The sequence below is a fragment of the Pituophis catenifer genome, unplaced genomic scaffold (genome assembly GCF_029215685.1).
Source record: "Pituophis catenifer annectens isolate HBS135680 unplaced genomic scaffold, rPitCat1.0.hap2 SCAF_3, whole genome shotgun sequence".
Lineage (NCBI taxonomy): Eukaryota > Metazoa > Chordata > Lepidosauria > Squamata > Colubridae > Pituophis > Pituophis catenifer.
The window spans coordinates 150,889,057-150,914,738 of record NW_027256883.1 but is presented as its reverse complement, the minus strand read 5'-3'; the positions used below and the strand labels follow the sequence as shown (position 1 = coordinate 150,914,738).

General features: G+C 40.1%; 1 protein-coding gene across 1 annotated transcript in view; it reads left to right on the top strand.

Annotated features, from left to right (window-relative positions):
- The window catches only part of C8A (complement C8 alpha chain), a 36,249-nt gene extending 12,008 nt beyond the window's left edge, over positions 1–24,241 (top strand). The window contains exons 6-11 of the mRNA XM_070941299.1: positions 1,801–2,001; positions 3,515–3,755; positions 13,451–13,582; positions 14,182–14,339; positions 20,198–20,420; positions 23,157–24,241. Of these exons, the coding sequence (XP_070797400.1) occupies positions 1,801–2,001; positions 3,515–3,755; positions 13,451–13,582; positions 14,182–14,339; positions 20,198–20,420; positions 23,157–23,308 (1,107 nt within the window). The 3' untranslated portion in view covers positions 23,309–24,241. The remainder of the gene's footprint in view (positions 1–1,800; positions 2,002–3,514; positions 3,756–13,450; positions 13,583–14,181; positions 14,340–20,197; positions 20,421–23,156) is intronic.
- Positions 24,242–25,682: the final 1,441 nt, after the last annotated feature.

Below are 25,682 nucleotides of genomic sequence, written 5' to 3'. Positions count from 1 at the left end.
AGACTAGAACTAAGGATGAATGTCCTGACAGTGAGGATAATTAATCAGTGGAACAGCTTGCCTATAGAAGTTATGGGTGCTCCATCACTGGAGGTTTTAAAGAAAAGATTGAATAACCATGTCCAGAATGGTATAGAGCCGTGATGGCAAACCTATGGCATGCATTCCAGAAGTGGCACATTGAGCCATTTTTCCAGGCACGCGAGGTGTCACCTAACTCACCTGTAGTTGCGCATGTGCGCGCACCCCAGCTGGTGTTTGAGCTCCTGGTGCGCATGCATGCAATTCAGGGGACCCAGATGGTCTTTGGAGCTCTCTTGCGCATGCATGCGAGAGTGCTGGTGTGTAGCGTGCACATGCGCAGACAGCATTCGTGCATGAAAACCATGTGCATGCGCATATTGTGTGATTGCATGTGCAGCGCACAATAGGGGCGCACACAAAAGCTGTGCATGTGCGCAGGTGGTGTGGTTGCGCACACAGTGCATGGGGAAGTAGCCGCGCGCTAGCACATACCTGGTTGGCACTTGGTGAGTAAAAGGTTCACCACCACTGGTATAGGGTCTGCTGTTTGAGCAGGGATTGGAGTAGAAAATCTCCAAGATCCCTTCCAACTTTTATATTCTGTATTCTCATCAATGTATCAGATTTGTATATGTGTGAATACTGCAATGGGCCTTTACTTCCAAGTTCAGTGGAAGATTAGCAGTATATATAAAGATTGGGAGTGAGGTGGGGCAGGGGCATTTTCCGCCCATCTTATATCCAACAACTCTAGGCAGCTTACAATATTAAAACATTGAAAAACATTAAAATCATCCATCATAAAAAACACAGCACATAAAAACATTAACAGATAAAATTGTGGACACAAGATGACAAAGAAGGGATCCAGACACACAGAGAAGGAGGGAGAGTATAATTTTAATTAGTCAACCACTTCCATTATGAAGCTCCCCCATTGGGCCCCCAAGCCATCTGGCAGAGCCAGGTCTTAAGGCTCTTATGAAACATCAGGAGGGTGCCCCACTCCCATTTTTATGGGGCTTTGATCATATAGCTGCTACCATTATCATGTGCCCTGGTGGCGTAGTGGTTAGAAAGCAGTATTGCAGGCCAACTCTGCCACCATTTGTAGTTTGATCCTGATGGGCTCAAGGTTGACTCAGCTTTCTATCCTTCCAAGGTCAATAAAATGAGGACCCAGATTGTAACAGGCAATATGCTGACATTGTAAACATCCCAGAGAGTGTATAAAGCACTATGAGGAGGTATATAAGTCTTGGAGCTATTGCTGTTGCTATTTTCTGATATTACCCCCACAGAAGTCCCAACGAACCTGATAATAGCTTGCACGCACATGTGTATATTTAGCAAAGGCCTCTCTTGCACTCACCAAATATTAATTTCAGAGTGTCCAACATCATCTGAATAACATTAATGCAATATCACATTGGTGGGGAGAAGCTAAAATATGAAAGCAGATGTCTTTTTGTTCATTGTGATGACCAAATAATTTAAGAGAAAGAAATTGGTCCTGCAAAGGTTCAGATAGAATAAATTAGGTGTGCATGTGCTGAAATTTGGAACTTCTGGAGCTTCTAGGACAGGGGTGGGAAAACTATGGCCCCTTTATGACATATGGACTTCACTCCTAAAATTCCTGAGCCAGCCATGCTAGCTCAGGAATTCTGGGAGTTGAAGTCTAAAGGTCATAAAGGGGCTATAGTTCCCCACCCCTATTCTAGAGTAAAAGAAAATCCATTGATGTTAATCCAATTTATTATCTTTTCATTTCAGGCTCAGGCTGATACTGGTGTCTCTTCAGAGTTTTATGATGATTCTGCAGACTTACTGAGGGCCATCAAAAAAGACACCTCTAGAAATGTTGGATTTACAGTTGGCATAGGAGCTGCTAGCGTTCCTGTGTCTCTGGAACTGGGTTTAACGTTATCAAAGGCTCAAGGGACCCTGAACAATTTTACCCAATACAAAGAAAAGGTAATAAAACAGCAAAGATCTCCTTTCTCAATCCTTGTTATTTTTTTCTAATCAAATCACTCAGCTCACATTTTCCTCATGAACCAGGAATAGTCATATCTTAATTTATGTGTGTAATTGCACATGTGAGATTATTAGTGCTGCTATTGCTCTTATTACAGTGAAGTAAAAGGAAGCATTATAATGGAGAATAAAATTATGAAGAATGTTGCATACTATCTCCCTCCATCCTGCTTCCTTGACATTAAATATATAAATGAGAACGGTTGAAAAATATATAGAATTATTCATCAGGCAACAGTTGTTGTCAGAGAAAATGTTCCAACAGCAAATCTATCTTTCCTACATTAATGTAAGAAAACCAAAAGTTGCAGGAAATCATTATTTTGCTTATGATTTAGGAAAGCTTGGAAATCAAGAGATGTGAACAGCTTGGTGCTGATCAGTTTTTAAAAGCTTGTATAGGAACTGGTTACAATCCAAGACTTTGGAATAATTTGTTTAGAGAAACAACTAAAGAGGGGGGTTTGCCATGGGCCTGGGGATCCCAAAGTGGGATTGAACCTGTCAAGTACCTCTTTTGATTGTTGACACTAAGGAGGTGGGTGGTTATGAATTTTTTTTATTGTATTTGTATTGGGTTTTTTTATTTTTGTAAACTGCCTGGAATCACTGAGAGTAAGTTGGGCAGCCATATAGATTTTCATAGATAGATAGATAGATAGATAGATAGATAGATAGATAGATAGATAGATAGATGGATGGATGGATGGATGGATGGATGGATGGATGGATGGATGGATGGATGGATAGATGGATAGATAGATAGATAGATAGAGATAGATAGATAGATAGATAGATAGATAGATAGATAGATAGATAGATAGATAGATCTTTGCATATTATTATAAGACTATGTTTCAAAAACTCAGTTTAACTTGTTTCTGACTGCTAGCTAGCTTTCTACTTACCTCCCGGTGAAAAACTCGGTGCAACTTGTTGCTCTCTGCTAAGTAACTAGTTACTTACCTCCCATGCAAAAACTGGGTATACAAGTATACAAGTTGGGTATACAAGTTGTACAACAGTGACTGTTCAAAGTTACAGCGGCACTGGAAAAAGTGACTTGTGACCATTTTTCACACTTACAACCGTTGTAGCAATCCCAAGGTCACTTGATCAAAATTAAGACGCTTGGGTTAGGGTTAGGAGTTAACCCTAGCCTGAGCCCTAGCTCTAGCCCTAATCCTAATCCTAATCTTAATCCTAGCCCTAGCCCTAGCCCTAGCCCTAGCCCTAGCCCTAGCCCTAACCCTAACCCATGTTATCAACTGAACTACTGCAGGGATTCACTTAACAACTATGGCATGAAAGATCATAAAATGGGGCAAAACTCACTTCACAAGTGTCTCACCTAGCAACAGAAACTTTGGGCTCAATTGTGATCGTAAGTCGAGGACTTCTTCCTGTCTGATAACTAGCTATGCACTTACCTCCCATACTTTATCTACAGAATGTAGGATTTATTCGAGCCAAAACCAAAGTACAAACAGCTCGTTTCAAGATGAGACGTGATAATATATACTTGGATGAAGACATGTTGCAATCTCTGCTAGAGCTTCCGGAGGAATACAATTATGGGATGTACAGCAGATTTATTAATGATTATGGGACCCATTTCATGACATCTGGAACCATTGGAGGCATCTTTGAATACATTCTTGTTGTGAACAAAGACAAAATGACAACCTCAGGTTTGCACGTTTATTTTATATATTGTTCATCAGGGAAGTTTACACATCAAAACACATCTACATGCTTAAAGCCAGGTCCACGTCCAGGATTGATATCTTATATTTCTATCTGAAAACGCACCCTGCTCTTCAATTTGCTATTAAAAAAGATGCCAAAATAAAGGAATGGAAGACAGGGAAAGAAAAAAGAAAATACAGATATGAAGTCTTAGTATTTGATAGCCAAGTTGACTAGTAGGGGAGAAGACATCTGTTCTGCAGATCAATGTATGGAAATGTAATGCACATGGATAGCTGTACTAATGATTTCTATTTTGCCAAAAGAGAAGCAGTGTTTCCACAGGGATCTCACAGCACAAAGTGCTCACCTGTCCTGTTTTATTATGTGTGGGAGAAGAGTACCCTTATTTACTTTATTTAGGCCACTGCATTTGTTTCCCTGAGACTGTCTTGCCTACATGATCCCAGAAGGCCTTGGAGTTAGCAGTCCAATAATCCTCCGCCTCTCTTTATTCTTGGAATAGTTCTGACCAGCTGCAGACCTAAGCAACATTTTGGGAGGATGCAAACCCCCTAGATCCGTGATGGCGAACCTATGGCACGCGTGCCACAGGTGGCACGCAGAGCCATATTAGTGGGCACGCCAGCTCAGCTCTGGGGCGCATGTGCGCGCCGGACAGCTGATTTTCGGGCCTTCTGGGCCCACCAGAATTAGGGAAACAGGCTGTTTCCTGCCTCTGGAGGGCCTGGGGGGGTGGGTGGGGAAGGCCCGTTTTTCTTTCTTACCTGGCTCCAGATCCTTTCTATGGATCTGGGAAGGGCAAAAACAGCCTTTCCCACTCCCTCGGAGACCCTACGGAGGCTGAAAGGGCCCATTTCCCGACTCCCGGTGGGACAGGAAGTGACTTTTTTTCTGTTCCCAGACTCCAGAGACTCCTAGAGAGGTTCCTACAGACTCCTAGAGAGGCTCCTAGAGACTCCTAGAGGGGTTCTGGAGGCTGGGGACAGCAAAAAACATCACTTCCTGTTCCACCGAGAGTTGGGAAATGGGCCCTTTCAGCCTCCGTAGGGCCTCCAAGGGAGTGGGAAAGGCTGTTTTCGACCTTCCCAGATGCATAGAAAGGATCTGGAATCAGGTAAGAAAGAAAAATGGGCCTACCAGGCCATCCTGTGCCAGGAGCGGGGTGAGGGGTGGGGTTGTGTGCGCATTCGCCTGGGCATGTGCATGCGCGACCCTCCTCCCTGCCCCCCCTCTCCTGGCACGCGATGGCAAAAAGGTTAGCCCTAGATTCTGCCTGAATGCATTATGCCATGGCCATCAATTGCAGATCTGAAGTCTATGTACTGCTGTACTTTTACAGATCAGTTCAAGGCGTTCCAGATTTGAATTTCAGCATCTTAGTATAGATTATATTTACAAGGCTGTTAACTGCTTCCACAGCTACATTAACAAGGAGAAATTGATTGTTGGTTGCTTAATGCATTGGAGGTAAACGACAGTCTGAATTAGTCAAAACTTGTGACTTATTCTACACAAACAAAGGAAAATTGCCCAGATCCAGGGGAGGCAAGCTGTATCCATAGCAGGAATCATACGCACAATAGAGACATGTACCAAGATGCCTCAATCCACCACTCAGCTTGTATTATTTTCAAAGGGGCATATATATTCAGCTTGCATTGCTAGGAATATCTGGACCTTGGCTAAATAGTACAAACAATTTCATAAAAATATAAATCTCAGTCTTATGCTTCTATAATAACTTGAGATGGATTTCAGTTGTACATTTGGAGGTAAATCTGTTTTGCTCTTATTTTTAGATAGGTGAGAAAAACTGTTATTGATCCTAAAACTTAAGTTCTGGATTACCATACAGGTAGTCCTTGATTTACAATCATTTGTTTAGTGACCATTTAAAGTCACACACCAGCACTGAATAAAGTGACTTATGAAAGTTTTTCACACTTACGACTGTTGCAACTTCCCCGTGGTCATGTGATCAAAATTTGGACAGGTGGTAATGTAGTTATGACGCTTAGAGTGTGCCAGGATCATGTGATCACTTTTTGCAACCTTCTGACAAGCAAAGTGAATGGGGAAGCCAAACTCACTTAACATCTATGTTATTAACTTCCCAACTGTAGCCATTCACTTAACAACCGTGTCAAGAAATGTCGTAAAACAGAGCAAAGCACACTTAACGATCTTGCCTACCACGGAAATGTTGGTCTCAACTGTGGTTGTGATTTGAGGATTACCTATGAATTAAGAGGTTTTGTGATAGGAAGAAGTAGCTTTGGAGAAATGCATTGTTCAAGTCTCACATTTCCAAGGGACGCACCAAAGAGCTAAGTGATATGGATGATTATGAGATGAAGTGACCTTGTTACCTTGCATGGAATACTGCTTCTCCCTAAAGAGCATATTTTTAAAAGGGAAGGATGATGGGTTTTGAGGAACGAGGATGCAGGAGAGAAAGGAATGACAGTGTGGGATGAAGTTAATTGGAGATTCTTTTGCTTAGATTTCAATCTTGAGTAATATTCTTGTGAGCTTATACTAGTCCCCCAAAATTATATCTAAGCCTCAACTTTCTTGTTTAGAACTGAGGTCATCCAGAAATGAAGTTGGCATCTTTTCTACACAAAACATGTAGAGCATGGGTATCAAACTCACGGCATCACTTTGCTGTCATGTGACATTTTGCGATATTTTCCCCATTCGCACAGCTGGAGTGGGTGTGGCCTGTGCATGACGCATCTGGTCCATGGGCCACCAGTTTGGCACCCCAGATGTAGAGGTACTCCTTGACGTATGATGACAATTTTATGCCTTTTTTGCCACAGTAATTAAGTGAGTCATGCACTCTTTAAGTTTAAGTGAATCTGACTTTGCTTGTCAGAAGCCAACTGGAAAAGTCACCAGTGGTGATCACATGACCCTGGGATGCTGCAACTGTTGCAAAGACATGCAGAGCACCCAAATTTGGATCACGTGACTGTGAGGATGTTACGATGGTCATACGTGCAAGGACCAGGCATAAGTCACACTGTCATGTCTATATGCAGACTCAAGGATGGCTGGAAAGCTTTTCTGAGCAGAAGTGGGGAAAGGCATTTAAATGAGCATTGTACTCTGCAGATTTGTTTGCACTTTGAGCATTTCTTGAAATGCCTCTTCACTCCAGCCACTCACATAAACAGACGATGCTGATCCTTTACAGAAAAGGCTATTGTGTTTTTTCCAGTAGCCACCCAGAGTTACCTTCTGGTAAGATCGGTGGCCTATAAATTTTATAAATAAATAAATAAATAATAAATTCAGAGCTTGCAATTGTGAATAGCGTCCATCCAGTCAGGCTGTGGATTCAGTGGACTTTAATATTCGCAAGCTTGTGTCTGTCCTGGTCCCAGAGAGTGACCAACGGAGAGACCAACGTGCCATTCAAAGCTGTAGAAAGCAAGGCTGTCGAGAGAAGAAGAAGAAGAAGGAGAAGGAGAAGGAGAAGGAGAAGGAGAAGAAGAGGAAGAATGCATCAGCCAGCAACATCTCCGCAGAGCGGTTCCTTTATTTATTTTACATTATGCTCCCTTGCCTTTCAGAAAGGGTGTGATTTATACAAGAAGGTGGACCCCGTGGAAGGAGGAGGGAAGTTGGAGTCCTAAAACAGACAACAAAAAAATGCGCCCCGGGAGAAAAATATTTTTTGCTTTTATGTAAGATACTTGTATAATTTTCACCCACAGCAGCAGACTATAAAAAAAAAAAAGAGACACATTTATCAAACTGGTGCTATAGTTAAGTGCCTTGTTGAGTCAGGAGAAGCAAATCTGTGGTTCAATGAATGTCGGCCTTTTGCTTTAGTGCTGCTCACAGTGTCTGAAAGCAAATGTTTCTCTAGAATTATGGGCTTGTTTCCCTTCTTCTGAAAAGGCTGATGATGGATGCAATCACTATCAAGCATGGATGACTCAATGAAGCGAAGGCAGAAATATATTCTTAAGGGGTAGTTTGGCAATCTTTGCCTTGGCAGGCACGTTAATTGCCAAATGATGCTTAAAAGTAGGGGCATGTTTTAATGAACCAAGTATGCAAGTTTAGGCTTCTACTGGTTGTTCCTTCAATGACAAATTCTCCAAGTTTAACTTTCCTGTCAGTACGACTTATTGTGAGTTGTCTTCAGTGTGCCATATTGGTACCGTGAGCCCTGGTGGCACAGTGATTAGAATGCAGTATTGCAGGCAAACTCTGCCCACAGCCAGGAGTTCAGACTTGACCAGTTCAAGGTTGACTCAGCCTTCCAGCCTTCCAAGGTTGGTAAAATGAGGGGCCAAATTGTTGGGGACAATATGCTAACTCTGTAAACCGATTAGAGAGGGCTGTAAAAGCACTACGAAGCGGTATATAAAGCTAAGTGCTATTGCTATTGTCCTTTGCCTCAGGCAGCAGAATTATTTTAGCATGCCTTTTGAACTCAGGAATAAAGGATTTGTAAGATGTTTAGTAGCTACAGTAAGCTAGGAGTTGCTGAGCTATGGAGGTAAGGTAGCTTTCAAAAGCATCATAAGGAGATCAGGAAGGTCTTCATTGGTCTTACCGATCCCTGCTGCGCATGGTGTCCCAATTTCTTACATTAGGGTATAGACCAGGGGGGAAATGCTACCAGTTCGGACTGGTTCAGCTGAACCGGTAGCAATGGTGGTGGGTGGTTCGGGGAACCGGTAGCAACGGCAGTGCAAGGCTCTGCTCACCCGCCTGGTTGTTGTTACTTCCTGGTTTCAACCCTCTACTTCCTAGTTTTTTACCGTCTGCGCATGCACTTCGGAACCAGAAGTAAGTAGATTTCACCCCTGGTATAGACAGTGACAAAAATTGGAGATCTAACTGAGTCACTGGTCTGATCCAAGAACACTTGTTTTTAGTTTTTATGTTAGGTTATCGGAGGGGTGAAATTCAGCAGGCTCTGGCAGGTCCTGGAGAACCAGTAGCGGAAATTTTCAGTAGTTCGGAGAACCGGTAGTAGAAACTTTGACTAGTTCGGAGAACTGGCAAATACCACCTCTGGCTGACCCCAAAGTGGGGTGGGAATGGAGATTTTGCAATATCCTTCCCCTGGAGTGGGGTGGGAATGGAGATTTTGCAGTATCCTTCCCCTGCCACGTCCACCAAGCCATGCCCACCAAGCCACACCATGCCCACAAGCCACACCCACAGAACCGGTAATAAAAAAAATTGGATTTCACCACTGGGTATCTTACAAGCTTCTTCATGGATGTGATGCAATTAAAATTGGACAGAAAAGTTTTCTAGATTTCAACATGAGCAGTTGGCTGGTTCATGTAGATCTTTCATGTAATTACAGACATTATATGGCATTTGTATTTATTATTACATTTATATGCCACCCATCTCTCAAAGCAACTGTTTATATATCAGTTACTGTAGGCATTCATATGCAATCAGTATATGTTTAAGAAACTAAATGTGTAAATCAAAATAAGTAGAAAGGTAGGGAGGTATATAGATAAAGGGACAGACAGACGGGTATTTCTTTTGGACATGTTAAATTTTTTGATCTCCTGACTAAGCCTTTATATTTTAAAAAATATTTGTTTCAATTCATATATATATCAAGGCATATATACACACACTTTTTTTAGCATTAGTGATTTTACTGCTTGTTTTGTTTCATTTATTTTATTGAAAATTCTTTTCATTATTTTTTGTGGAGGCCTTTTAAGGCTTCTTTGGGGAGAAGAATTGTATGGGAGAAGAAAAAGAGAAAACGAAGCAAAATGTGCATGTTTTTTATATATTAGATTTTGAACTAAATCTAAAAGCCTAAGATAATTTAATTTTGTTTTAATGTATTTTAATATTTGTATTGTGTTTTTAATTCTGGCTGTTCACCGCCCCGAGTCCTTCGGGAGAGGGGGCGGTATAAAAATTTAATAAATAAATAAAAATAAATAAATAAAAGTTAGCTATCTACATTTATCTACCTGACTTCTGATGAAAATTCGATTTCCCTTGATGTTGAGTCAAGTGCTCAAAAGCAGGTGCTGTGTTTGTATCCATTCCAATTTTCACATATATGTGTGTGTGTTTGTGTGTGTATGTTACATCGACTGCTACGTACATACTTACATACATACACTCTTATTTTCTTTAATTTGGCAGTGGTGTCTATGAATTCTGCAAATATATTAGCAAAAAAAGAAGATAGAAATTCATTGTGAAGGAGGGTTTCCTTCACCTAAAACAATGAAAGAATGGAAACAAATATAGTTACGAATCCTTGGGAGTTGCACAAAGATTATCTTTGATTTTTTTTTTCTTTCAGAGCAAATCATTATTCTTGTACGGTTTCACAGAAGAGCAATGCCATTTGTTTGAGATTTCTAATTACTGGTGTACAACAGAAACAGACTTTCTCACACTGTGATTAATTCAAAAATTAAAAGCAGAAATCCATCTAATTTGTGTTCCATATTTAGCCCCCTGGAATTACAATAAGACAATAAGTAATCTTGTTTTCTCTTTTCCTGCACTGCCAATATATTTTGTATGATCATCATTTTACGAAATCTACTACATGCCATTGATCAAAGTAGGAGCAACCCTCTCATGACTACCAATAACAAATTGTATTGACAGGCCTTTGCTGCAACTAATTACTTAAGAGGTACTAGAATATATTGTTGAAACACTGAGAAAAGAACTAATCATTTCTTTTTGTTTAAAGTAAATAGATTTCACCCAGGTGTGTTGTTAAACAGTGGTGGAGTAGTTAAATACAAACAATGCTATGGATTTATTAATATTCTGTCAGTTGGCAGCAAATGAATATAAGGGAGACTTTGTTCTATTAGATATGGCAAAGTACAGTCCGAGTCACAGCTTTATTGAGAATGTCGGCTCATTAGGAAACATTAAACTTTAGTTCCCTAATTACATGAAGCAATAATATATTAAACCACAACAGAGTGGGCAACATAGTGTGCAAGCCCAGCCCAATTAAGAAACACTGTTTCATTTTGCCCACAAAGGCCGAATGTGGTCATTGATTTATGAATCCTGGCTTAATGAAACTATGGTTTGCTTTAATCTAAATGCCAGAATTCCAATTTACCCTTTGTTCTTGTACTCCACTTTGTATCTTTTGGGTACCAGTGGAAGAAACTGAGAAAATAAATGAGGCGTTAGTCAAGCAAGCGGTGACTTCAGCTGCACTTGGTTTGTTCAGCAAACCATGGTTAAAATAAAAACTGGCTGACTATTATGTACAAATGCAAACTTACCAAAACCCAAATGTGGATTTTCCTCACTGAGAATTTTTTTTTTTTTAAAAAAGAGATCAATCTGGTGTCTGTTAAATAAATTATTAAAATACTGAACAGAATTTCATAAAATTTGACAAACAATACTTTTGGGTCTAAAAGGAAATAGGCAAGATTCTACAGGAGAAACCTATCCTGGTTTCTGTCTTCCCTAATGTGATGCTATACAAAAATGTTATATTACAAATTTACCTCTGAAAGTAACAAGTTAGGAAAAATGGATGCATTTATAATATGTTTCTAGCAAGTTGCACTTACAATATATTTAAAGAGTATGGTGGCTTGCAATTAATTTCCTATGTATTTTATTCACTGTATGAAGCATCAAAGGAAGTAAGGCAACCTTCAAAAGTGGTAGTCTTTATGATCTAGAACAGGGGTCTCCAACCTTGGCAGCTTTAAGCCTGGAGGACTTCAACTCCCAGCTTTGCTGGCTGGGAAATTCTGGGAGTTGAAGTCCTCCAGGCTTAAAGTTGCCAAGGTTGAAGACCCCTGATCTAGAAAGCCTGTTGGATGGTATTCGAAGTTCTCACAACTTTTGAGGTGACAGAATTGAATCATACAGCTGTATTCTCTGCTCCTCAAGGCATTTTTACTAGTGGAAAGTGAAAGGAGACAAGTTGTAGCAGAGAATACTGGGAAACAAGGCAATATTTCTATTTAAAAACAAGTTTAGAAGGGTTAGAAAATGATTTGGAAGGTGGTCTAGAACCTCAAACCACCAAAGTATGTTCTTGCTATTCATTAAAAAAAAAATATCCAACCTTTCCAAGCTTCCAATGGTGCTGCTGGGTTGAGGGACCCTTCTAGAGTCTGCTTTAACTTTACAGCAGAGGTAGCTGTTTTTTTTAAAGGCTTATGTAAGTATGTAAGGTAAAGGTTCCCCTCGCACCTATGTGCTAGTCATTCCTGACACTAGAGGGCAGTGCTCATCTCCGTTTCAAAGCCAAAGAGCTGAAGATGTCTCCATGGTCATGTGGCCGGCATGACTAAATGCCAAAGGCGCACAGAACGCTGTTACCTTCCCACCAAAGGTGGTCCCTATTTTTCTACTTGCATTTTTTATGTGCTTTTGAACTGCTAGGTTGGCAGAAGCTGGGACAAGTAACGGGAGCTCACCCCGTTACGTGGCACTAGGGATACGAACCGCTGAACTGCCAACCTTTCGATTGACAAGCTCAGCGTCTTAGCCACTGAGCTACCACATCTACACTATGTAGAAGCTTTAAAAAATTTTGATTCCTTTAAGAAAGAATAGAGAAATTCTTCAGAATAGTTTCCAATTTTTTTCCAAAATATGGCAGACATTTCCAATTATGAGGGGAAGCCAAAGAAATTTCATGCACATTTCCTCTGTTTCTTGAAGGACCAAAAATATGAACAGAATCTTGGCTATGCCTTTGCTTGTAGCAACAGCAGCATAATTGAATATAAACTGACGTAGGTAAATTATCTCAAATTATCTTTTTTAAAAAAATATGTAATTTCAGTTATTTTTGCACATTTCTTCTCAGACATTCTTATTTTTCAAAACCCATATATGGCTTACACAGTGGCAACTATGGAAATGTAATTTATATTGTTGTTGTTTTTTTTTTTTAAAAAAAGTAGAACTCTTCATCACTGTCAATAGCTTTCCAGATACCAGCTGTCAGGGATGGAGTCAAAACAAATGTCAGGAAAGTAGCCACAGCTATGCATTTAAAGTCCCACCTTAGTTTGTGTGTGCTGCAACATAAGGGAGAATTCCCACCCTTTTTAATGTTGTGTTGCCTGTGGAAAAGAGCAGGGCTTTTATCATAGGTCCAGGATATTTGTCGGACCATCTGCAATCAGCAACAGCTTCCCATCGCCCGGTGAGTTCTCACAGGGAGGGCCTACTCAGGGTGCCGTCGGCTAGGCAGTGTCGACTGGCGACCCCTAGAGGCAGAGCTTTCTCTGTGGGTGCTCCCACCCTCTGGAACCAACTTCCTCTGGGACTCCGGTTGGCCCCTGACCTCCGCACCTTCTGCCACGACTTAAAGACATGGTTGTTCAGCCTGGACTGAGGGGGTTAACATGTATTTTAACACACTTTTATTCGGATATTTTATTGTTGTGAGCCACCCTGAGTCCTACAGAGATAGGGCGGCATATAAATAAAATAAAATAAATATGGCTCTGCCTGCCATCTTGGTTTGTTGATGTACCCTTGGCAGACATTGTTTTAGACAATGACCAGTGAAAAAAATGTTGAAATGCAAATAAGGATGTTCTTACTTTGCTTCTGTTGGTAACTAAGATATGAAGTGTTCATCAATTATCCATGGGTATAAACATGCTAATGATATTCATGATTTCTTCCTTTACTATAGAAGTTAAAAAGGATTATGTAAATAGCTGTTTTGGAGCATCGATTGGCTTAAGCTTTCCATTTCAAGAAGTTCTGGAAATAAATACTAAGGTGGACTTCAATAAATGTGGCTCAGAAGGAGGCATGAGCGAAGGTAGGAAATAGACTTCTTCACTTGTGAATTTAAAACCTCTTTGTTTCCATAAGGGGACTCAGGCACTAGAAATTATTCTTCACAGAGCAAAGTAGACACAGCATTCTCTTGCTGCCGGTCCTCATTCTATTTGATAAAATATAGAAATTAAGGATTCTTTCAAAGGAGAAGAAAATGTTTATGAGGGGCACATGGTAGCTTTGGTCATAAAATGACTAGGACATATATCGAAGTGTCTTGAATTTCATGGGACTCCTTCTATGTTTTGCTAATTTCTTGCCATTAATTGAAATCATTCATAAAGATGAATGGCAAATTAAAGGGGAAGGAACAATAACAGGAAAAAAATTATTTTGAATTCACAAGAAGGAGGTCAATGCCATGATGCAGTTTTAACATCCATGTTGACAAATGCTGTGCATACTATGATTATATATTATGCTGTAGATGAATAGCACCAATAGGATTTTCTTTTACTGCCTATTCCAAATTCTTGTCATTCTTATCCCCTTTTAAGTTACTTCAATTAATGAATGTCTGTAGAATTAGGGAAATCATAGAAATGAAGTCTAATTTTTTTCAACTGTTCAACTTTCCAGACGGCGATGGAAAAAACTCAGTAGTAGAAGATATTATTCCCCGGGTAGAAGGTGGAGATTCCTCATCCATTGCCAGAATCATGGAAAATAGGAGCTCCATAGCATACCGCTACTGGGGGAGGTCATTAAAATTTAATCCCACCATTATTGATTTTGAGGTAAACCTTTGCTTTCACATGTAGGAATGCTGCATTTCTAAAGGATTGAAAATGTACTGGAGCAGATCATTTTATATTTTGATAGCGATTCCATCTTAGAACAGGCTTAAATGTAATGGGCTGTAGATACACTGACCTTCTCCCCATTTCACAAGGATACAAATGTTTTTTGTTTTGTTTTTTGAAAAAGAAGAGGCCAAAAAAAAAAAAAAAGACTTTCAAAGTAAGGGAGAGGTAAGAAGAGAACTTTCATTCTTAATGTTTAAGTTTATGTTTATTGCACCATGGCAACTAGATTGTCAAAAGAAAGGTGAGAATAGGAACACCCATTTTAGGAAACTGAGGATTGTTGTTCTTCAACAAGGAAGAATGGATTGTATTTTTTTAACCTAGGTACTGATAAGATTAATCCTGCTGTGAAGCATTTACAAGCAGGCAGTTTAGATATCCTGTCTAAGATGAGAAATAGCTACAGAGATGAAAACAGTCAACTGCCTTTGTAGAGCCTTCTAATTGTTTCCCTAGTTGATAGAGACATTTGGAGCAGATGCGGGGCAAGAAGGTGCTAAAGAAAACCGTGGTCGCTAGATCATACACATCATACAGATCGTTTAAAATGAAATCAATTGTGGACATTTTGTCTCAAAAAATAAAAGGAGCCATAAATATAAACTTTTCTGGCTCTCTTTTGCATACGTTTTGTACCTGGCAGCAGGCTTAGATCTCCAAGAAATATAATAGGATTCTGGTTTTGTCCAGAAGGAGAGAGTTCCATGTATTTGGTTGCTGAGCAATGCAACTAAGACTTCTCTAAGCTAACCAAATGAAATAGTTCATTTGTTCGGTTCTGTATCTTCATCCATGGCTGCAAATATAACATCAGTTCATTATATAGCAATAGCACTTAGACCACAGGTATCAAACTTGATCGTGTCACATGACATATTATGACGTATCATGATATTTTTTGCCTTTGCGGGAGCTGGGGTGGGCGTGACCTTCCCATGTTCAAATACACTATCATTCAAGAGAGAGTAAGGAAACTAGAATTCCAGTTAACCACCTGAACTATATAAAACAGTAGAGGATGATATGCAAAATCCTTGAAATTTTGCTGGTATCTAGAACCCAGGGGTGAAATGCTACCAGTTCTCTCCGGTTCGAGCAAACCGGTAGTGATAAAAACTACTGGTTTGGGCGAACTGGTAGTAAAAAAAGCTACAATCTGACGATCAGCTGTGCCGCGCGGTTTAACTTTGCTAGAAAGCAGGATTTCCTGCTTTCTAGCGAAGCTAAACCACATGGCACAGCTGATCCCCCCTTCGCTGTTCTACATACCCTCCCAAGCCTCCTTTTCACACGTACTGCACATGCGTGCATGTGCGCGTGGCACATGCCAAAGGAAGCTAAACAATGGATGACTGTATAATTTAAGTCCCTAATTCTGGCAGGTTCAGATGTTTTGGAACTGCAAAAACCTCACTGTCCTGTAAATTCTGGAGATGAGTTGTTATCCCAACACATCTAGAAGGTGCTGATCAGTGGTGGGATTCAGCAGGCCAGTTCAGGTGAACAGGTAGCTAAATTTCTGGCTGGCCCCGCCCATTCCAGGAGTCCCCACACTCCCCATTTTGTCACCCAGGTAAGTGCAGGGAAGCCGACTAGGCCCAAAACAGGGTGCAGGTGGGTGCGGTGTGCTCCCCGCAACCCGTTTTCACTCCCAGGAGGCTTCAGTGATGCCTCCTAGATCCAAAATGGGGCACGGGGGGGGGGGGGGCGTGCGTCCTCACCCCCCATGGCCTGTTTTCCCTCCCAGGAGGCTGCAGGGAGGCCTCCTAGGCCCAGAACAGGGCACGGGGAGTGGGGGGTGGCGCAGCCCGCCTGCAGCCCGTTTTCTCTCCCAGGAGGTTGCAGGCAGGCCTACTAGGTCCAAAACAGGGGGCGCGGGGGCAGTGCATCCCCCCCGGGAGCCATTTTTGCTTCCAGGGATGTGCAGGAAGCCAAGTGCTGCCTGTCACACCCCCTGGCCACACCCACTATGGCCATGCCCACCCAGCCAGCCAGTCATTAGGGCAGAGAACCAGTTGTTAAATTATTTGAATCCCACCACTGGTGCTGATTTTAGGTAATACTGGTACCGTATTACCAGTATTAAAATCTTTTATTTTTCTATTTAATTGAAGCCAGACCAGCTTTCCCATCCTGGGTGGATAAATTTCCATGAATTCTGAATGAAACTGTTTGCCCGGCATTTAGTCCTTAACCCGTAAACGACAGGTCCAGGAACATTGCAAGTGCTGATGGTTTTGGAGTAGATTCAGACATCCAATAATTACTAACCTCCACTTGAATGTCCTCTCCATTTGACATACTGTTGTTTGCTAAAGTGTCTTCTGTAAATATTGTTTTAAAACAGCCTTTTTTTTTCAAGGCTGTGGAGAATCTCTTATGCAGCAATCCTCTCAACCTCTTGAATTACAGGAAACCTCTGTAAACAAGACTGCCCTGCACCTATCTCAGCATTCCTGACAGCTCTGCACACTATTTGTATTTCTGACACTTGATCCCTCTTTCCACACTGCATTGCTCCTGTGCATTGGGCTGCAGAGCTTCAAGCTACCAATAAAAAGTAGCTAAGAATTAGAGGTTCCTGTATGCTTTTATTGTCATCTGGGGGCTCAGCAGGATTATTGCAGCCCAGATGTGCTAGACAGATCCACTCGATTTGAATTTCGGAGCCCACCTCCTTTGCATTCTCCAACAGCCCATTTGGATCTTGGCCAATGATTGATGGGAAAGGTTCTTGAACTTGCAAACTGTCACTTTGTGAAAATATTTATCCAGCATGTAGCTGCTGTGTAAAAGGCAAATTCCATGTTGGGTAACAATTAGAAAGTCTTGACAGATGACAGACCTGCTCAGAAGCTCAGTAGGGTCAGGCTTAGTTAACAATTGGAATATAGAGACAGAAAGTTCAAGAACTGTTGTCTGTATTGAGAAACTGGGGGTGAGGGGGACCTTTAGATGGTAATGACAAATTGTCCTTATTCAGTATCAAGCTTAGATGAAAAGACAACTTTAAACAATTGGAAAAAGGATCGATGGGTTTGTTTGTTTATTCATGTCAGAAGCATCACAATTAAAATTAATCATAATGTAAAGGTAAAGGTTCCCCTCACACATATGCGCTAGTCGCTCCCGACTCTAGGGGACGGTGCTCATCTCCATTTCAAAGCCAAAGAGCCAGCACTGTCCGAAGACGTCTCCGTGGTCATGTGGCCGACATGACTAAACACCAAAGGCACACGGAACACTGTTACCTTCCCACCAAAGGTGGTCCCTATTTTTCTACTTGCATTTTTTTTTTAATGTGCTTTCAAACTGCTACGTTGGCAGAAGCTGGGACAAGTAATGGGAGCTCATCCCATTACATGACACTAGGGATTCGAACTGCTGAACTGCTGAACTGAAATTAAGCATACTATACGACATAAAATTTAAAATACAAGTTTAAAATATGTATACATTTATTCAGTATATATCTTGTTTTTTCATTTGCACAGATATATTCAAAGCAGATTACAGCAAGGAAAAGAATGCAAACTGCAAATAATGCAAAAGTTTAGAAGTACAAAATTAAAAGTGATGGTAGTGTAATACCTATCATACAAATCAATGTGTGAAGCCAACTTCTTCGGGCAAGCTGCATATAGTTCCGTTCCTTGCATTTCCAAAAAAGATATTACAAAAATGAAAAAAGAAAAACCTGTGGAAAAAGATGATCAAATTGATAAAGGGAACTAGAACAGTACCTTAGGGCAAGCAGTTGCTTTTAGCTCAGGAAAAATGGTAGGCTGAGAAAGAAATATAATAAGCATTTTTAAAATAATGCAGAGCGTGGGGAAAATGTCTTGTGAGATATTTCCCTTCTGCTGTCATCAAAATAGTTGGGGAAAGTTCTCCCACTGAAGATGTTGAGTGGGGAAAAATTCAGATAGAGAAGAGGCAAGCTTTTGTATTGTAGCCAGGTGATTATGGACATTGCTACCATAGATGTAAATGGCTGTGTATTAAAGATGCTCATAAGTGTGTATAAGATTAGCAATGATTATTGGCCACGAAGACTAATGTTGCCTCCAGAGATCAGTAAAAGACGCATCTGATCAGGAGAGACCTATTGTCTTCATCTTCAACTTCTGGGCTTCCCAAAGTCATCTGGGTAGCTACAATAAAAACAAAGTCTTATCCAACATAACTTTTTGTATAATGATTAGATGAATAATTATATTTAAGATTTTTGAAGGAGGGAGAAATCCATATTTCACACTACATTGCAATAACATTGCTTTTCTCTGACTTGGGTTTTGCTTTGATTTGCAGTATGAACTTTCATTTGTTGTGCTAACTCATCTTGGCTATTTGCCCTGTAAGCAGTAAAGAGAGCAAATAGTTGAGCAATCTCTCCCTCAGATCTTACAGCCTCAGAAATTAGATCATTCTGAACTCTTTCAACGCTATATTTGTATATACTTATTTATACTGACTTTCCCAGAAAATAAGGCAGCAATCTTAGCCAACCTTGTATCAGAAGTCACCAGTTTGGGGAAAACTGCAGAAACAGAATGATTCATTCCTTCTTTCTGAAAGCTTCACTGGGTAGTACACTAGTATAAATAGAGATTTCATATTTATCTAGTTCCAGAAAGTGACTTGACTTGGGAAATCATACTGGGTACAAACGAGAAACCCATTTTTAATGAACTTATGGCTGCTCTCAGGGAGAGCCATAGAGGCTAAAAGACTCATGCATGTTGCTTGATGCCTTTTCTCCTACACATAATGACTAGAAGTGCTCTACAAATCTCTGTAGTCACAATGACTTGAAGTCACTAAAATGTCAGTTCTTAAAGTCACCATAAGGCCTTTGGTGCTATTGTTAATGCTGTCCCTTGTGTCCTGCTCAATATCTTCCAGGCCATCTAGCAGCTTTATAGAGAAACTTGGAGAAAATCTTTCTTGAGATCCTTTTAAAGATCTCCTTTATAGAATATCATCATTTCTTTTAAAAAAAATGCAAGATTCAGGCTAAGAAGTAGAAGTAAACCTACCTGAGGATTAACAGATTGGTCTACACTACAGGATCACCAGAGCCTGAAATCTCTAAACAATTCTTCCTTCTCTATCCCTGCTTTTAAATATAAAGATTAAAAAACTATCTTTATATAATATAACAATAGACATTTTTTAAAAAAAGATATTGACAATGCACCCCTAACTACTTTTTTTTCACTCTTGTTCCCCAAATGAATTCCTATAGCATTAATCCCTGTTGTTTCCAACACAGTCCAACACATATTTAGAGAACTTCAGGTATCTGACTTACTGTAGACATTATCCACATTTTCTATGTCTACTTCTGTATTTAATCTAATTGTTTCAGTTATGGGAGCCATTTGCTCAATGTGAAGATGTCTTTGGCTCCTGCGCCATGTTGTTTCCTCCATTCTCTATAAGAATCCCACAAATGAGATTTTATGCAGCTTCTCAGGATTTTTTTAAAAAAAGTGTATATAGAAGTTTATAACAGGGAGGAAAAAATTGAGAGACAATCCTTGAAAAGTCAGATGGAGCCATTCATATCTTGGATTATCTATCAAGATGATTATCAAAATAAATATTTTGCCATTCCATCCATTCTGTACCTGCACCATTTAAGTTTATTGGTTTACAAATTGCCCCTTTCCCAAGATATCCTGATACTTTCTGGGCATTGTATTTCACCTTTCCCAAGGTTGAAGTAACAACACCCAAAACAACCACAATATAAAAATACTTTTCCTTTTTCTCTTTTTCCTCAGCTGCAGCCCATGCATGAATTATTGTCTAGGACAACCCTTGGTAATATGGAAACCAAGAGGAGAAACTTGAAAAGGGCTTTAGACCAGTATTTAATGGAATTCAATACCTGCCGTTGTGGTCCCTGTAAGAATAATGGTGAGCCAATATTGCTGGGAGCTACCTGTGTTTGTGAGTGCAAGCAAGGCTACCTAGGCCCAGACTGTGGACAGACAAAGAGGACAGGTAAGACTTCTGAGAAAATATTGTTAAATGAGACCTCTTGAGATCAGTAGGCTGTAAACAACATTTACCTTCAATACCTTGGATCTCCTTGTATGCCAGGCTACCAAAGGAGCTTTATCCAGGAATCAGACTGGCATTTTAAGCCAGTTTGAAGGGTTAACTAAAGACCTTGTAGAAGTAGCTTACTGCAGTGGCATAAATCATATCAGAGACTGCAAGGGCAGAGCCAAGAAAACCCCCCAATAAATATTAATGGGGATGTCCAACGCTTGCAGCTTAACCCTATGCAGATTTAAGTGTAGTTAAATTGATTTATTCTAGTGGATATGGGTAGCACTTAATTCCGTATGGGATTGTGTCAGGTCAGTCACTTCAGCCTCAAGTTCTCCAGATAATTCTTTGATATAGATGTGGAATCTCTCATACTCACTCTCTCTCACACACACATTGTACTCTCAAAGACCCATTATATAGATATATAGCAGAACCTGAGGTTCCCCTGTTGTCAGTAATTGCTTGCCTACAATTCTTTCAATCCATGAAAGGAGATGCGAAAGATGTCTTGCTGCTACGAATCCAATGCATACATTTATAGTGATTGTGCCACCATAAAAATCAGCATTTATTTGGGAACTTTTAGTATAGTACTTACATTCAGCCACAGTCAACAATAGCTGGGTTGCAGAAAAGAGAGCTAAATTGCATGTACAGTACTCTATGAACAGTATATAATGAGAAAAAGCACAAAAATAAAAGGAGGTACAGCTAGTGTGGTATAATGCTTAAGGCATTGGATTAAAGAGTATCAGGGGTGGGATGCTGGGGGTTCGCAGGGATTTGGGAGAACCTATAACCTATAAATATGACTTCTGCAATAGAGTAATAAATGTCTGATACACTCTACCTGATCCTGTTGTTAGTCTCGCTAATCCTCATACCTTTTACTTTAAACTGTCTACCGTGGACCTTTCATGGCGTGCATAAGCGCACCAGCGTGCCTACCATCCCTGACCTACTGTCCCCATTTATATGTAACCTCTAGCTAAGATTCTGTGCAGTCTGGAGAACCCCCAAATCCCACTCCTGGCTGGCCCTGCCCATCCCAGCCCTCCCAGGAGTCCCCACATGGCCTGTTTTGGATGCAGGTAAGCGCAGGGTGCTTGCGGAGGCTCAGGGAGGGCGAAAAATGGGCCTACTGGAAGTTTGGGAAGTTCCCTCCAGAGGGACTCCGGAGCCTAGGGAGACTGTTTTTGCCCTTCCAGAGGCTCGAGGAAAACCTCCGGAGCCCAGGGAGGGCAAAAACGCCCCCCTCTGCCATGGTGCAGGAGGCCGACTAGGCCACACCCATGATGGCCACGCCCACCCAGCAAGAGGCAGAGAACCTCTTGCTAAAATTTTTGAAGCCCACCGTGAAGAATATGAATACCTGGGTTATAGTCCAGATACAGACATTGAGGATTCCTGTGACTCTGAGCCAGGCTCAGCCCAATGTACAACCCAGGTTTGTTGGTCTGAGGAAAATTTAGAATATAGAGTAGCCAACAGGTAGTATGTGAATCAAATAAATAACCCACAAGAAAAGCCTCCGTGGAAAATAATGCAGCAGATACCACTCTAGAACACCTGCCCCATTTAAAATGCTTGGATACAAGACAATGTATTTTGTAATGCCTAAGGCAGGATTTCTCAACCTCAATAACTTTAAGATGTATAGAGTTCAATTCCCAGAATTCCTCAGTCAGCATGATGGGAGTTGAAGTCCACACATCTTAAAGTTGTTGCAGTTGAGAAACCCTGCTGTGCTGTTGTCTTTGAGTTCATTTTGGATCATGTCGATGCAGTCCTAATAAATCTGTCATTTCAATGAATACAGGTAAAAATGAAGATTAACAGGTGGGTCTTACAAAGAACTCTTAAAGCAGCCTATTTTTCTCCACCCATTGCAGTTTAAAGCTGAAACGTCAAACAACTTTAAGGTTTTTTTGGGGGGGAGAGGGGCTGACAGACAAGAGAAAATATTCTATACCTTTTTATGATTCTGAATATTGCAGGCAACACACGATTCATGCAATGTGGAAAAGTCCTAGGTCTCTCTTCTGGCTGCTTCTCTGTAAAAATCAATACAATGAAATAGAAAGGGTGTTATATTGTTTGTATGCTGTGAATTTCCCCACTTCCCATTCATTTTACAGGCATGTTATACTGTTTTTTTAAAAGCAGGATAAGGCTATTTTGGCTTTATGTAATATATGTGTGTGATACTTCAAGTTCTAGAAACAGGATTCTGATCTTTTTGCCATTGATTGAGACCTATGGTGAGAGAAGTTACCATCCTTAGTTCCACCCTCATATCCTACTAATGAATTCCTAGAGGAAGATGGCTACTGGATTAGGAGAAACTTCGTCTGGTCAACAGAACTCTCCCTAAATACTTACATCAAAAGATTGTTGGTCTTGAGCACTATACAAATAGCATTAGTTCTGGAATAAATTTCTTTTAGATCAGGGATGGTCCAACTTTTCAGAACTTAGTAAGTGACATCTATAGTAATTCCAGAAATATGTAAATGTTGCAAAGCTATATAATGTTGCTGGTATTTTTACTTATTAATAATTGCCAGTAATGTCCAGGTTTGTCCATAAACTGGAATGGGTTTGATTTCTTTGTTTTATTCTAAATGTTGAACAAATCTGAAACTGGCTGAAAGTTGCTAATCACAATGTACTGTGTTACAGGTTATCCAGTCCATGGTAGCTGGAGTTGCTGGACTCCATGGGCAGCTTGTCAAAGGGGATCTAGAAGCCGCACAAGACAATGTACAAACCCACCTCCTGAAAATGGTGGAACAGCATGCCCAGGCAGGAATACACAGACAGAGATTTGTTAATAACTAATAATGCTATGAGTGGATTAATGGGTTGTGCTACCAGGCAGGAAAATGTTGCAAACTTGATGCAAATAGAGTCAAAACAAATGGGCCATAAATATTGACTTACCTTTAGGAGAGTGGAAAATCCCAGTAGCAAGAATATACAGAAAAAGAAATGTAAATGTTTTGTACACTTTGTACACCAGAATTGTAATTGTAGTAATTATTTTTGTTGAATTTAGAAGTCCATCATAAGGAAGACATTTTTGCTCTGCACAAAATTTAAAGCAAAAAAAATTGTTATATTGCTGGCCCTGTAATATATTACTGACTAATATGTTGGGACTATTCAGAGAATTCATCATGTGGATACCTAGTGTATGATACAAAATAGAATGTACTTCTTTCCTAGAATTGTCTATTTTACTATCATGGCAACAAAAAACATTTTTTTTTCTGCTACTGAACAAATTTGTTCCCAAAGTAAGATGTAACAATTGGGTCCAAAATTATGAAGATTCTTCTTATCATTATCATGATATTTTTCTAAAGTTCACTACTATGGCTATAATTCAAGAGTTGATCAATACAGGCTGTTTTCTTCAGATAAACAAATTCCTAAACAAAGCAGTCCTTTTGGTATAACTACTAAGATGATAAATTGCCTCTGGATATAAATCCTCTATATATTCTGCCACTTAGGTAGTCTTAGCTTTTTAAACAACAGCAATAGTAATAATACTTTGGTGTAACACTTTTCAAACTTCAGGAGTTGTAAAAACCACACGTGTTGATCAGAATTCAAGCAACTGTTACAGCTGTCAAATAAAGCTCAAATATTAATTCAGAGATCCAAGAGATAAAATATTAAGGGAAGCTAGGCATTTCTTTAACCATAGTAGATCTACCCAAATTGTTACAAACTGAATCTAATAAAAGCATTTTGGAAAACAGTGTGAACTGGCTGCCTTTTACTTGGAACATCCAATAACAAAAGATATTCTGTTTAATCTGTTTAATAATGTAATGGCAGATAGCATAAGGATAACAACATTTCCAGGAACAATTTATGCTGGGGAGGGGGGAAATCCTCATGGTGACTTCTGTAGGGTAAACAACTTGTGCTCTTTGTGAGAATGGCTCCTAGGCTGGAAAAGAAGCGATTACTGTAGTAATATGTTGTATAGCTCTAAATGAAGATATTTAAGGTTTCTAAATGAATCTTTTGTACAAGTCATAATTCCCTTTCTCACTCCTCAAAAATCTTTATCCAATGGAACAGATAACTTCAGAAGAAGGTGTTACAGATGGGCAGCTAGCTATCAGCATCTACCTGAAAATGATCCTTCTCATTGTGATCAAGAATATCATTTCCTGCTGGGAGGATGGGTTTGTCAATTTCTCATAAGAAGTAAGCATCATGGCGCAGTCAGAAATGTTGTTTATGGGTATTCTAGTGAGTTATTTCAAGTTAAAGCATGAGTATCTGCCTATTAAGCTGTTTCAATCATTACATGTTCCCTCTCCTAATGCAGAAATAGAGAAGTTTTGATTTCATAAGGAGTGGGATAGGCAGAGGAGGGCTGGTTGATCAATTGAAGTGTTGAACAAAATTAATCTAAACATTTATTGACAGGCAAGTAAGATGATGAATGGAATCCAGTTTGAATTAGAATGGTCTCAAAGGTTTCTCAGTGATAGATCTGAAATGGGATAATCCTTTTTTTTTTTATGGGAGTGGTTCTAATTTCAAGCCCCACTAGCTACTGTTCATGTTTCATATCAGCTTTGCTATAGATCATTCCACGAAGCTCCAAAGGCCAAAATTCAATATAGAATAACAATAGGATATAATGTAGCACACTGAGCATAATCCATACTTAAATAAAATCTGATGGGTAGAAAGGTCTTTCACAGACAACCTATGAGAACTCCATCTTAAGCATCCAGTCTGAGCTCCATAAATTAAACAGAAAATCAATTATAAAAATGAGGTGTCTACAGAATAGAGAATGACAGGGTTGGAAGGGATCTTGGAGGTCTTCTACTCCAACCCCCTGCTCAGGCAGGAAGCCCTATGTCATTTTAAACAGAAGAGTCCAATCTCTTCTTAAAAATTTCCAGGATTGGTGTACCCACAACTTCTGAATGCAAGTTGTTCCACTGACAAATTGTTCTAACTGTCAGGAAATTTCTCCTTAGTTCTAGGTTGTTTCTCTCCTTCATTAATTTCCATCCATTATTTCTTTTCCTGCCTTCAGGTAGTTTGGAGAATAGGTTGACCCACCTCTTCTTTGTGGCAGCCCTTATTGGAATATTGCTATCATGTCACCCCTAGTCCAGGGGTGGGTTCTAAATTTTTTTACTACTGGTTCTGTGGGTGTGGCTTATT